A 13,437-nucleotide genomic window follows, 5' to 3' on the forward strand; every position below is an offset into this window, starting at 1 on the left:
TCGTCCACACAGCAAAGCAATAAAAAAAAAAAAAATAATAATAATCAACGATCATAAGGTACATACACTAGGACTTCGAATTTGATTTATAAGTGTATATTATTATACCTAGTCCAGCTATAAGTTCTGTTACAGATGAAAATGCATTTTAAAAAAAATTAAGTATTGTAATATTATTAAAATCTATGCCTACATATTTATTAAAGTCTCCGCAATAAATAAAAAATAAAATCGATTCGAAATGGCCACCTTTCGCTTTTATACAGGCCTTTAATCTGTTTGGCCACGAACCTATGGATTTACGCACTGTTTCTAAGGGGAATTTCTCCACTGCTTGCTCCAAAGATTTTTTGAGAGACTCAATGTCACCGTGTCATTTAGAGCAGGCCGTGTCCTCTAAAGCTGACCCTAATTACAAGTCTAAAGGTTTGAGGTCTGGGCTAGACGAGGGCCAGTCTTCAGCTCTTATAAAGTCCGGAACGTTGGTTTCAAGCCGGACTTGGGTAGTTCGTGCCTTGTGACCAGGTGCGGAGTCCCTTACCTTTTCACAAAAATGTAATTTGGTGACTCATTGATAAGACACGCCCCACCAAACCATCACTGACCCTTACTGACCCGACTTAAAAATAATTACCAAATTCAAAGGTTCCAAACTCAAAGGTTGAAAAAAAAGAAAAGTATTTTCTGTAACAGTATTTATGGACAGATTAGTTATGTACTTAAAATAAGTAAAATATGTATGAAATATGTATATTATCGGCCCAGGCGCAGCGTGGTGGTCGATGGCTTCACACCTAGCGGCCCAGGACTATCTCGCTCGTCTCCAAGCCTCAGGCCTGAACTTCCCACCGCTGGGCGATCCCTATGCCGCACTATCAGCTTTATCTGGAAGCGGAATGAAGCAGAACAAGCCGGTCAAGCCGCCTGGAAGATCTGAGAGGTAATCTATTCTTGAACGTTACAATAGACAGTACAGGGTCAATCAAATATCTTGGTAGTAGAAGAGTTACCATTTCGATAAAGTGGCACGAAACGAGAACCCTCTCATCGTGGCCGCTGGAAAATACATTCCCGATCCTGCGGACAGAATGGAAAGCAGTCGACGTCGCCCCAAACACGTCATCTCGGATCCTCCCGATCCACTAACGGTGCTTTTAGGTACCTCAAGCACCGGACATCGTTCTCATCGAAACCGTCGCTTGCGACGAAGGGCTCGACGAGTAAATTAACCCCCAGACACAGCCCACTGAGTTTCTCGCCGGATCTTCTCAGTGGGTCGCGTTTTCTATCCGGTGGTAGATTCTGCGAAGCACCGCTCTTGCTGGGGCTCGTGTTAGCAACGTCGTCAGGCTTGAGCACCGTGAGCTCACCTACTAGTTAAGGCGACGCTGAAATAGCCTCTCAAGGCTCAAGCAAGCTTAGGTAGGAAAAAAAAATACTTGTCTAAAAAAAAGCATATTTCACTCTATTGAAATTAATTTTGAACTGATTGTTTTCTCATTACGGCTCTCATGTAACGGCCGTCTGGTGTAATGGTATGTGACATGGTCACTACACAAGGGGGTCGCGGGTTCGAATCCCGCCAAGTAAAGATATTCGTATGATTAATATAAAAATGTCTTTTCCAGGGTTATGGATGTATATTAAATATACGTATTTGTATAATAAAAATCTTACATTTATTTCCGTTATCTGGTGTACCTGTAACACAAGCTCTTTACGAACTTAGCACGGGACCAGTTAACGTGGCGTGATTGTTAGTAAATATTTATTTATTTATTACATTAAAATGATAAATACATTTTCAGATCGGGCCGGAGCAGTACATCATCAAGCGCTTCCGCCAAGGAGAAGAGTCCGTCAACGAATAACTCCTCGCAACCGAATATGGCGGACTGGAGTGAGTACTTTTTTTCCTGGATAACGTAGAAAAGAGGCACAGAGCTCATCATCACATGACGCTGAGGCTAATGTTGTGACATATACTCTTTTTTTTCAAGGGATTTTACGACCTGGTAACTAAGACCTTTAAGTCATGTCTTGTTTTAATTTATAATCTTATTTTTATGAAAAATGATAATATGAAGTGAAATTAAATGAAATAAGATGAGATGATATGGGATGAAATCTAATCTCAGTAAAATGGTGGACATTTACTGAGATTTTTTTAAGTGGACTTTTTGGAGGATCCCGAGAAGTTACGTCCAGCGTCTTTGTTTCATTTTCCCACATTTGTGCACTTTCACAGTTATTAAACAGTTAATAAAACACCGTTATTACTCATTTAAACTTAAAGAAACACTAAATAGACAAAATAAAACAAGCAATACAAGCAAGATTTTTGCAAAGGCATACCTTACTAACAGCCTCGTTTGACAATGTCCATCTGGTGTTTTTCATTTAATACTCTATATGTGACAAAATTAGCTCTCGGCCAAGTCTCTCGTAACAGTTTAAAATAGGAAGGTTGAGGCTTAGAGTAAACATTATCTGAGTTTCTCGCTAGATCCTCTCAGTGGGTCGCGTTTCCGATCCGGTGGTAGATTCTGCAAAAACTGCTCTTGCTAGGGCTTAGTGTTAGCAACGTCGTCAGGTTTGAGCCCCGTAAGCTCACCTCCTAGTTAAGGTCTACGCTAAATTGGTCTCTCAAGACTATCAGTTTAGGTAGGGGAAAAAAAGATTGACTAAACCAAACACTAATTGATTTATTTCCGGAGCCGAACATGTTTTTAGTTATCTGTCACAACTAAAACCCTCTGTTCAATATCCTATATAAGTGCTCCAAGTGGAGTGATTATCCATTTAAAAGAAAGGTAGAAGTTTGGTATCAATTTACGTACCCCCGCTTAATTACGTACCTCCGCCTAATTATGTACCTTCGCCTAATTACGTACCTCCACCTAGTTACGTACCTGCAACTATTTACGTACAGAAACCTCTATAACACCTATTTACTCTTTTTCAATTGCACCACAGTATATTTTTATGTTTCAAACTAACAACGAAAAATTCAAGTGTGATTTAATTTTCAGGTTCCAATTACGGGTTCCCGAAGACCTCGTCTCCCTCAACAATGCATTCCCAGTCGTTGTCGAGTCTGGCCTCGCTCAACAGTCTAGTGTCAGCGCCCCATCAGCACAAGCCGGCCAAAACTAACCCGTCCTCTTCGCAGTCCAGTGAGTATTGTACTTGTACCGTACCGTTCGTTTCTGTCGCGAAGCTATCATTTGTTCTGTGGGGAAGCTATCATTTGTTCTGTGGGGAAGCTATCATTTGTTCTGTGGGGAAGCTATCATTTGTTCTGTGGGGAAGCTATCATTTGTTCTGTGGGGAAGCTATCATTTGTTCTGTGGGAAAGTTATCATTTGTTCTATGGGGAACCGGTTACTAATAGCACCTTTGTAATTGAGGCATTTGCGTTGTCACATGACATGGATTTTTTTTTTTTCCGCATCTGTTTGCTGCATGCAATCGCCTCCAATATCCATGCCTGTCTTAAATAAATGAAAAATTAGAACAGAATGGAATTGTGCATATTAAAAACAATTTAGTGGGCGGGATAACTGATCACTGTTCTTAGATGTTGACGTTCTTAGGAGTCAGTCTTAAAAAAAAATATTGACAAGTACAACATTTTAAAATGAGTCCAGAGGTCGTTGGACACTCGAAGAAACTGAGAGACTACACAAGGATCCACATAAAAGTGATTTAATATCTCGCCTTTTCGCATTGAAAGTGTACAATTTCCAAATATGCTCGAAATTGAGTAAATGTGCGTAAACATTTGGTATCACCGGATTTTTCTCATCAATACTTTACCTATGTATTGACTACTATTAACAAAATTAATACATAATTTTGTCTTACTTTAAAAGACAGATAATGCAACTGGTAAAAAATAAAAAATAAAAATTTGCAATTAAGATTACTATTAAAAATATTACATACTAGCGACCCGCTCTTGCTTCGCTTCGGAAACTGCAATTTATTATTGATTTCTCCACTATTTAATGGATGTTATTATACATATAAACCTTCCTCTTCAATCACTCTATCTATTAAAAAAAACCGCATCAAAGATTTAAGCATACATAGGGATATAGGGACAGAGAAAGCGACTTTGTTTTATACTATGTAGTTGTGGCGTCCTCCACACAGTGGCAGACATGCAAAAAAATCGTACGGTGTAATGTGCATAAACAAAACGTAAAAAGCTCGACTCGTACGACGGCCGGTCACGTCACCTCCCGCCCGCCAGTCCGCACCACGCTTTCGCTTGCGACGCATGTGACACTGCTTTAATATTGTAAACAATCGTTCTACCGCCAATAAATATTCTTCATTTTGAATTTATAATTATCCACATATTCTTTCTGCTTTCCTGTGCTTGTGCTTCTTACCAAATACAAACTATTAAACTGTTGGTGGAGTGTTTAATTTGGGATACTCTGGAACACGCCGGGACAAACCCCGTATCTCCCGCTACACGGACCACCACATAGTGATTAAACCTTTAAAACACTCTCCTGTAAAATTAGTAAGTTTTGAGACTATACAGTTTTAATGCGAGAAGGCGATCTGTCATTATGCTCCTACCGTTGAGTAATGAATGTTCCTTTACAGGGAAGTCGTCGTCGTCGGGTCCGTCGAAGAATAAAGAGCGCGAGCTTGCTCTGCTGCGTGGGGACCTCATGCTGGCACAAGCTGCCGCGCACGGCGCCTACCACGCCGCCGTCGCCGCCGCCAAGGGCAAGGTACGCCATTGAGAACCGTCCTCCTCCTCCTCCATACGTCGTCAGCCCACCAGGTGTTAAGCGGTTACTGGAGCCCATAGACATGCACAACGTAAATCCGCCATCCACCTTGAGGTGTAAGCTTGAACGTCTCAGTATAGTTACAACGAACGCCCCGCCCTTCAAACCGAAATGCATGACTGCTTCACGGCAGAAATAGGCAGGTTGGTGGTACCTACCCGCGCGGACTCACAAGAGGTCCTAACACCAATAAAAAAAATTTAGAAGTATTTTCGGAATCGTCTTCCCCGGAGTCTACTAGATATTCCGGTGCCTTAGTAAGAAGATAGTTAACATCATCTACATACATATATCACATATGATACTACTCAAACCACTTTAGCGGATAACTCATCGGCCCAAAAACAGAAAGCACAATACCCACATCAAAGCTTCCCGTGAACCAAGCACGATATGTAAATATTTAATTCAGCATAATTGTTTTGAAACTGGTAATCGTTTTCCTTACAGAATATGTCTCCCTTATACCCCTTCGGAATGGGTTCAGAAAAGGATCGACACGCCGGATTTGACTCCCTCACAGGACTTCCACACACAATATTAAGGTATAATTATTGTATTCCATCTTTTTTTTTTAAGGGATTTTATGACCTGGTAACTGAGACCTTTAAGTCTTATTTTAATTTATATTATTCATATTTTTATAAAAAATGATATTATGGAGTGAAATGAAATGAAGATGATTAATTTGAGACACTAATCAACTGGGATGAAATTAAATGAAATGAAATGGGATGAAATATAATCTCAGTAAAATGGTGGTCATTTACTAAGACTATTTCAATGGACTTTTTGGAGGATCCCGAGAAGTTACGTCCAGCGGCTTTGTTTCATTTTCCCACATTTGTGCACTTTCACAGATATTAAACAGTTAATAAACCACCATTATTACACATTTAAACCCGAAGAAACACGAAATAGATAAAATAAAACAAATCACACAACTTCACTCCTCGCGTTCCCGCCAAAAAGTCCGTATTCCATCTTCGAGCCGATGAATTGCCAATGTTATGTACGCCATTATTGTCACATGCAGCAGACCATAAATTAAATAGTTTAAGTTATTCTCAATTTTAAATGTATGTGATGTGGCAGTACTTTTTTTAATACATAAATAAATAAAATATATTTACAGTTGTTTAAGCAACTGTTTGATTAGTTACATTTTTTAGTATATAAAATATACACTCTGTATCTCACTAAGTGTAAACTAAGTAAAAAAGTTCAAACATTCACGGGCCTTTGAACTAAAGAAAGAGAATTCCTTTGCCTCACACGTTGCGTCGGGTCGTTGACCTCTTGCGTCATATTTTTATTATCAGATTGCAGATTACATTGACACATTTTTAGGCCGTATTTTTTTAATATATAAACTTCTCCGACACTCCAATTTTTATACTAAACAGTGTACGGAAGGATTTAAAAAAAAAATGTTTTTATACATTGTTAAATTTATTTTTTTGTTCACTTTATTTAGAGATATGTAGTTTAATTATACATGTTGTTTGTCCAGCAGCACTCATGTTAATAACATTGTCAATGTAGACGACGACACTTCAATTTTTAGGCGGCCCTTTCTCCGGCTAGATTAATCAATTTAAAACAAAAACCATGTATCCAAACATAATTTAAAAAAATATTTTTTTGTTAGTGCGGCTCTGGAAGGAGGGTAAGATAAAGTTTTTGTTGTTAGAGAAATTAAAAACAAAAGATAAAAAATGTTTAAAAACAAACATTACCGGTTACCAAAATGTAAGATTAACACGCGGCCCTTCATGACAAGTGTTCAGTCATGATATATCAAAATAAGATAATACATAATAGATTGATGTACATTGCGCGCTTTATAGTTCAATGCGTTTTCTACGAGACAACGAATATATTTAACATCATAATAAATATCTTAATTGGTTATATAGCGTTGTCAAATTTGATCTATAACTGTGCTATTGAATGAATTAGTTATTGTAATCGAAAAAGTTCGTATAATAATTTCATTATTGTTTTGGTTACGGTACAGCGATCCGGCGTCAGTACTGGGGGGAGTGAGGCTACCCCCGGATACGGAAATCATCAAGTACACCTCATCCCTGGCGGGTCCCAAGGTAAATGTCCTAAAAATCTATACAGAAAATAGTTCAATACAATTTCCTATGTGAAATGATTTTATTCAGTAACTATTGACGAGCTTTAGTGTTATAATGATTATTTGGAAAGTTCTGAAAAGTTTCTGAAAAGAGCACGTGCAATACAAAGAAATCAAATTCTTGAGGTATCGTTGAATATGGTCTAATTTTGATAATACGAAAATGATTATAGTGGTGATGAATACAAAAAAAGAATCACCCACTGTGTTCGATTTCATCATACATTCGATCATTAACCGACGCAGAGACAATAGAACGTGTCTATTTCTTATTTTACTATTGAATATCGATTATTTATTTATTTATTTACAGTTTATCTTTTGTCTCTTTCGTTCACACTCACTCTGCCTCGTACGTCTCGTTCTAACTTCTACGATATATCCTTGGCAGGCGCCCCCCGGTTCCACGAATAGAGGCAGGAAAAAGACCATATCCTTGGACCCGCCACAAGTGTCGGTGCATCCGTCATCAGGGGACAGAAGCGCGCCGCTACCGAGCAAGAGGCCTAAGGTGGTGAGTACACGGTTATTTTTTATTGCTTAGATGGGTGGACAAGCTCACGGTCCACCTGGTGTTAAGTGGTTACTGACGCCCATAGATATCTACAACGTAAATGCGCCACCCACCTAGAGATATAAGTTCTAAGGTCTCAGTATAATTACAACGGCTGCTCCGCCCTTCAAACCGAAACGCATTACTGCTTCACGGCAGTAATGGGCTGGGCGGTGGTTCCTACCCGTGCGGACTCAAGTCCTACGTTTGAGCGGACGAGGTCAAGGCCTATGTCATGTTTAATAAATAAATAATAAAGAACTAATCACACATGGTCACCTGGTCCCAAACTAGGATTCCTTGTACTATACTTATAAACGCTAAAACGTCTATACTAATCTATACTAATATATAAATCTACAGTGGTTTATACGGATGTTCCGTTATAACTACTGAACCGTGCATCCGATTGACTTCAAACTTGGTATCCATGTAGAAATACATGTACTTAATGGATAGGCTAATATTTATATGAGTGTTGGACTCCCTACACCAGTTGCGGGGGCGGTAATGATGAGAATCTTTGTGGGGTGAGAAATAATAATGTTAATTTTAAATGCCCAGCGAAGCGAACGGGTACAGCTAGTATTAATACATATCCAGAACCTATGCTGCTACATACCTCGACACACGAGGACCAAAAATCTCACTAGTACGGTATAACGCCTTTCGATACGGGACGTGTGATGACCTTGCGCGTCCCCGGACACTGCGCATACATTGCGGGTTTTGTTCCAGGACGAGTACGGCGCGTCTCGCTCCTCGGTGGAAGTGATCCGGCTGCCCCACGGCAAGCAGGAGAGAGCGCACAATTCAACTCCGCCGCATAACTTCTCCGATTATGCAGGTTAGATTATTAGCTGCAATTTAATTGGTAAATATGTAAAAAAAAATGTTTATAGCTCAGATGAGTGGACGAACTCACGGCCCACCTGGTGTTAAGTGGTTTCTGGAGCCCATAGACATTTACAACGTAAATGCGCCACCCATCTTGAGATATGAGTTCTATGGTCTCAGTATAGTTACAACGGCTGCTCCACCCTTCAAACCGGAACGCATTACTCTTTCACGGCAGAAATAGAAAGGGCGGTGGTACCTACCCGCGCGGACTCACAACAGGTTCTACCACCAGTAAATATACCAGATATGTAACAAAAAAAAATATTGCTCACATGAGTGGACGAACTCACAGCCAACCTGGTGTTAAGTGGTTACTGGAGCCCATAGACATCTACAACGTAAATTCCGCAACCCAACTTGAGATATGAGTTATAAGGTCTCAGTATAGTTACAAGGGTTATTCCACCCTTCAAACGTGCGTATTTTTTAAAATATCCATCAGTTATATCTCTATGTACCAGCAAAGGAGTATAATAAGGGCAATGGTCTAATTGAAGTTCTGTCACAGGTATATCTCGGGAGCTGCTACAAACCATAGCTAGTCAGAGCGGCGTCAGCTTAGCGGCTTTGGAGAGGCAGCTGGCTGGTGCTACGCCCTCAGGAGGTGATGATAACGTTCCTTTAGTTGTAACGTCGCCGCGGCCTGAAGGTTAAGACGCGGTGTACTGGCGTCGAGCGATGCGAGTGTCCGGTGTTCGAATCTCACATCCGGGTTTTTTTTTATTGCCTATATCTGTGGACGAGCACACAGGCCACCTGGTGTTAAGTGGTTACTGGAGCCCATAGACATCCACAATGTAAATGCGCCACCCACCTTGAGATATAAGTTCTAAGGTCTCAAGTATACATAGTTACAACGGCTGCCCCACCCTTCAAACCGAAACGCATTACTGTTTCACGGCAGAAATAGGCGGGGCGGTGGTACCTACCCGTGCGGACTCACGAGAGGTCCTACCACCAGTAATTACGCAAATTAAATTTTGCGGATTTGATTTTTATTACACGATGTTATTCCTCCACCGTGGAAGTCAATCGTGAACATTTTTTTAGTAAGTATTTCATTAGAAAAATTGATACATATTTTTTTTCAAATTAACTTTACTACTTGACACCGGTTCACGAATGAGACTTCACGATAAAGGAACTGGCTTGTTTAATAAAAATCAAACCTATAAAATTTATAAATTTTCGTAATTATTGATGGAATACCTATGAAATTTTCGAAAGTTTATTTGAAGCCATACTTAAATATTGAAGAAGAAAGAGTTTGTAGATCTTTTTTTTTGTCTACCTAAGCTGATAGCCTTGAGAGGCTATATCAGCGTAACCTTAACTAGTAGGTGAGCTCACGGGGCTCAAACCTGACGACGTTGCTAACACGAACCCTAGCAAGAGCCGTGCTTCGCGGAATCTACCACCGGATTGTACATCAGTATTCTCATAATAATATCGACGCTTGAAAGGCAAACGTGACTAAGTGACAATGCGTGAACTTTACAGTAGACTAATTTAAGGTGGATTTACCTGAAAAAAAAATCTATTTTAACGAATCTAGCTGTAGGATTGAAATGATTTTAATAGACCTAGAAATATATATTTTTTGCGCATCGAATATGGTTATTGCCTATCATTTATGTACAAAGCAGTTATTATCGCTTAGTCACGTTTGCCTTTCAAGCGTCGAATATTTTTGCGAGTCTAATAACCTGGTTCTCGGTTTCAGAGTCAGGAGTCGGCATGAACAAGTCCGTCGGTGGCGAGCACAGCCCTCTGGATCTGGGCTCCAAGTCCGCTGACGACGACAAGCCCCTGAACCTATCGCTCAAGCCCACACCCTGTGAGTATGAGCTGGAGTCGATGAGTAGAAAGAAATTTCTAACAGAAATACTCATTTATACTTTTTGATTTTTGTCACTACACGCGACTGTACATGTTAAATGTGCTTGTTAATTATCGAACACGTACAAAAAATGATTCAAAATTTAATTATTTAATGAGTAATGATTACCGTCTTGATAACCGTCTTAACGATTGCGATTGCATGCAGCAGAGATGCGAATGTTGCGATGGATGTGTGGAGTAACGAGAATGGATAGAATACGGAATAAATATGTTAGAGCAGCCTCTCCCAAAGTGGGCGATAACGCCCCCTTGTGGGCGCTGCAGGCCTAAAGGGGGGCGATAAGGGATCTAGAAAAGAAATGGGGGCGTTGTGTAAAGTCTTGGGAGGCGATTTGTAAATTCATTTAGGAGGACTCTTAGACATCAAGTGAGCTCTCGCTATAGTGGATTTTCAGTAGGTGAAAAAATGGAAGCGCTAAAAATGAATTTATTCTCAACGTGGGCAGTAGACAAAATAAGCTTGGAAACCTCTGTGTTAGAGGAAGTCTGAAAGTGGCACCTGTGACAGAGAAGTTGAGAATCGCGCGTTTGGGATGGTATGGACATGTGATGAGACGAAATGACAATGAGGTTGGTAAGAGAGTGTTAACTATGAATGTGGAAAGATATAGAGGAAGAGGTAGACCTAAGAAGAAATGGATGTATTGCGTGAAAGACGATATGGGTAAGAGGCGAGTGAGCGAAGAATTGGTATATGATAGAGAAGTATGGAAGGAGAAAACATGTTGCGCCGACCCCAGGTGACTGGGAGAAGGGCAGGAGAAAGATGATGATGATTACTGTCTCGGAGATTTACTAGCTGAGTGCTGAGCAGAGGGTTGCGGGTTCGATACCCACGTCGAGTGCAACATTCGTGTTCAATATCTATGTAGATCAGGGGTTCCCAAACTTATTTTCTCTACTGCCTACTTTAAGAAACAATTATTTTTTAGTGGCCCCATTTTTTCACCTACTTAAATAACACTATAGCGAGAGCTTAGTCGGTGTGTAAAAATCCTCCTAGATGAAATTACAAATCGCCTTCAAGTCTCTACACAACGCCCCCTTTTTTTTTCTAGGTCTCTTACCACCCGCCTTTAGGCCTGCAGCGCCCACAAAGGGGCGCTATCGCCCACTTTGGGAAAGGCTGATGTAGATTGAAACGTATCTATGAATATGAATATGTCCAAACAAAAATATACCGTATTTCGATGGGAATAAAGCACATATTTACGATTTGAACTGTGTAATGTTTCAGCGTGCACTCAAGCCTCGGATGCGCTGTCCCGACTGACGTCACTCAGCAGCTCGCTCAGCGCTTCCAACGATAGATCCTGTGAGTGCACGACCTCCGTATAATCACACTTTCCACCTAGATAGATGAATGCAGTCCATAATAATTACAATTACAAATTACTATTGAAATTGTAGCGTGCAACATAACGTCCTCTTTTTAATGCGCTTTTATTAGCTTTAGACGTAAGTATGTTCGTATGTAATGGAATCTTTGAACATGATTTTGACCCCCTTCAAAACGTCGGATTAACTCGAAATTTGGTATACTTATTAAGGACCGATGACAATTCAATATACTAAAAAAAATATTGAAAAAATTTATATTCAACTAAAAAATGAAAAATAAATAATAGTTTAAAAAATTACAACAAAATACTTTTATGCTTTTATAGAAAATCCAACTAAAAAATAGAAATTAAATTTTAATAAATTTGAATTAAAAATAGTGTAAGAAAAAATTAAAAAAAAAAACCGTCGGGTGTATGGTATCAGTAGTTATAAATATTGTATGAACAGATATGAGTAGAAGGGTTATTTTGATAATATCCTGAAAAGCACCCCACGCTTTTTTACAATAAAATCATTTTTAGCGTATTAGCGCTTAAAGCGTATTAAAAAAAGGCATAGTACAGAAAGATAATACGTGATGCGCGCTCGCGAGTCAGATTTCGACTATTGGCGGTGGATCGGTAAAAATGCGACGACCGGTTCGTCTCTATGCACGGATGTACTCGCGAAATATTATCATCGCCGCTATACTGCAGCTATCGCCTGACTTTGCCTGTGAATTAATTTTGTTTATTGTAAACAATGTTTTGTATGATTGTGTGATAAATGAATGTGTTGATATAAAATAAAGAGAGAGAGAGAATACACTTTATTGCACACCAACACAAGTTACATTCAAAAAAACAGTCAAAAAGCACATATGTACAATAGGCGGTCTTATCGCTAAAAGCGATCTCTTCCAGACAACCGTTTAATTTACAGAAATTCTGTTGTAAAAAATATAAAAATATAGCAGGTATGTTGCGGTGTACCATAGACAATATATTATTATAGAAAATATATACATACAATAAACAGTTAAATACCGTTTACATATAATATATACCAATATACATACTTACATACAATACATACTAATATACTTACACACATAATAAATCAACAATATGGAAATGATAAATGATAATGATGCAACAAACAGCACTAAGCAGATAAGTAGTGTTCCTTCACCATTTTTTTTAAAACAGTTTAAAGTTGGAGCACTTCTCACTGCATCCGGCAGAGCATTCCACAATCGAACCGCCTGGACGGTGAATGAATTGTCAAAGAATGATGATGAATGCGCCGGCATTTTCAGTCTCAAAATAAAGTATTTATGTATTGTTGTTTAGTGTAATTATAATAAAATATTATAAAATAAATAAATACACATGAGTCACCCACATCACCATTGAAATATGATCAATTAAAACAAACAAAAACCACCTAAATCTATTTGATATTATGTTTATATTTCTGTCGGCAGCCCGACGCAAGCCCGGCGCCAAGCCGCGCAGGGTGGCGCCCGACTTCGCGCAGGCAGACTCGCCGCGACCCAAGTCCAGCGGCAGCGAGGACAGCGAATGTGTGTACCCACCCTTACTTTTTTTTAGTGCTTAGATGTTTGGACGAGCTCACAGCCCACCTGGTGTTAAGTGGTTACCGGAGCCCATAGACATGTACAACGTAAATGCCGCCGCCCACCTTGAGATATGAGTTCTAAGGTCTCAGTATAGTTACAACGGCTGCCCCGTCCTTCAAACCGAAACGCATTACTGCTTCACGGCAGAAATAGGCAG

The 13,437-nt window shown here is 39.6% G+C and overlaps 1 protein-coding gene across 14 annotated transcripts in view; it reads left to right on the forward strand.

Moving 5' to 3' along the window:
* The window catches only part of LOC114241927 (bromodomain adjacent to zinc finger domain protein 2A), a 122,851-nt gene that overhangs the window by 63,972 nt on the left and 45,442 nt on the right, over positions 1-13,437 (forward strand). For 8 of the 14 annotated variants that reach the window (XM_028172917.2, XM_028172918.2, XM_089735438.1 and 5 more), the window contains exons 5-17: positions 766-940; positions 1,809-1,900; positions 3,033-3,176; positions 4,624-4,754; positions 5,265-5,359; positions 6,466-6,483; positions 6,835-6,919; positions 7,352-7,474; positions 8,252-8,360; positions 8,922-9,017; positions 10,137-10,250; positions 11,553-11,630; positions 13,125-13,223. In XM_028172917.2, coding sequence (XP_028028718.2) covers positions 766-940; positions 1,809-1,900; positions 3,033-3,176; positions 4,624-4,754; positions 5,265-5,359; positions 6,466-6,483; positions 6,835-6,919; positions 7,352-7,474; positions 8,252-8,360; positions 8,922-9,017; positions 10,137-10,250; positions 11,553-11,630; positions 13,125-13,223 — 1,359 coding nt within the window. The remainder of the gene's footprint in view (positions 1-765; positions 941-1,808; positions 1,901-3,032; positions 3,177-4,623; positions 4,755-5,264; positions 5,360-6,465; positions 6,484-6,834; positions 6,920-7,351; positions 7,475-8,251; positions 8,361-8,921; positions 9,018-10,136; positions 10,251-11,552; positions 11,631-13,124; positions 13,224-13,437) is intronic. The other 6 variants (XM_089735446.1, XM_089735461.1, XM_089735441.1 and 3 more) reach the window with 1 other exon arrangement.

Source organism: Bombyx mandarina, chromosome 02, assembly GCF_030267445.1.
Source record: "Bombyx mandarina strain Sakado chromosome 02, ASM3026744v2".
In the NCBI taxonomy this organism is placed as follows: Eukaryota; Metazoa; Arthropoda; class Insecta; order Lepidoptera; family Bombycidae; genus Bombyx; species Bombyx mandarina.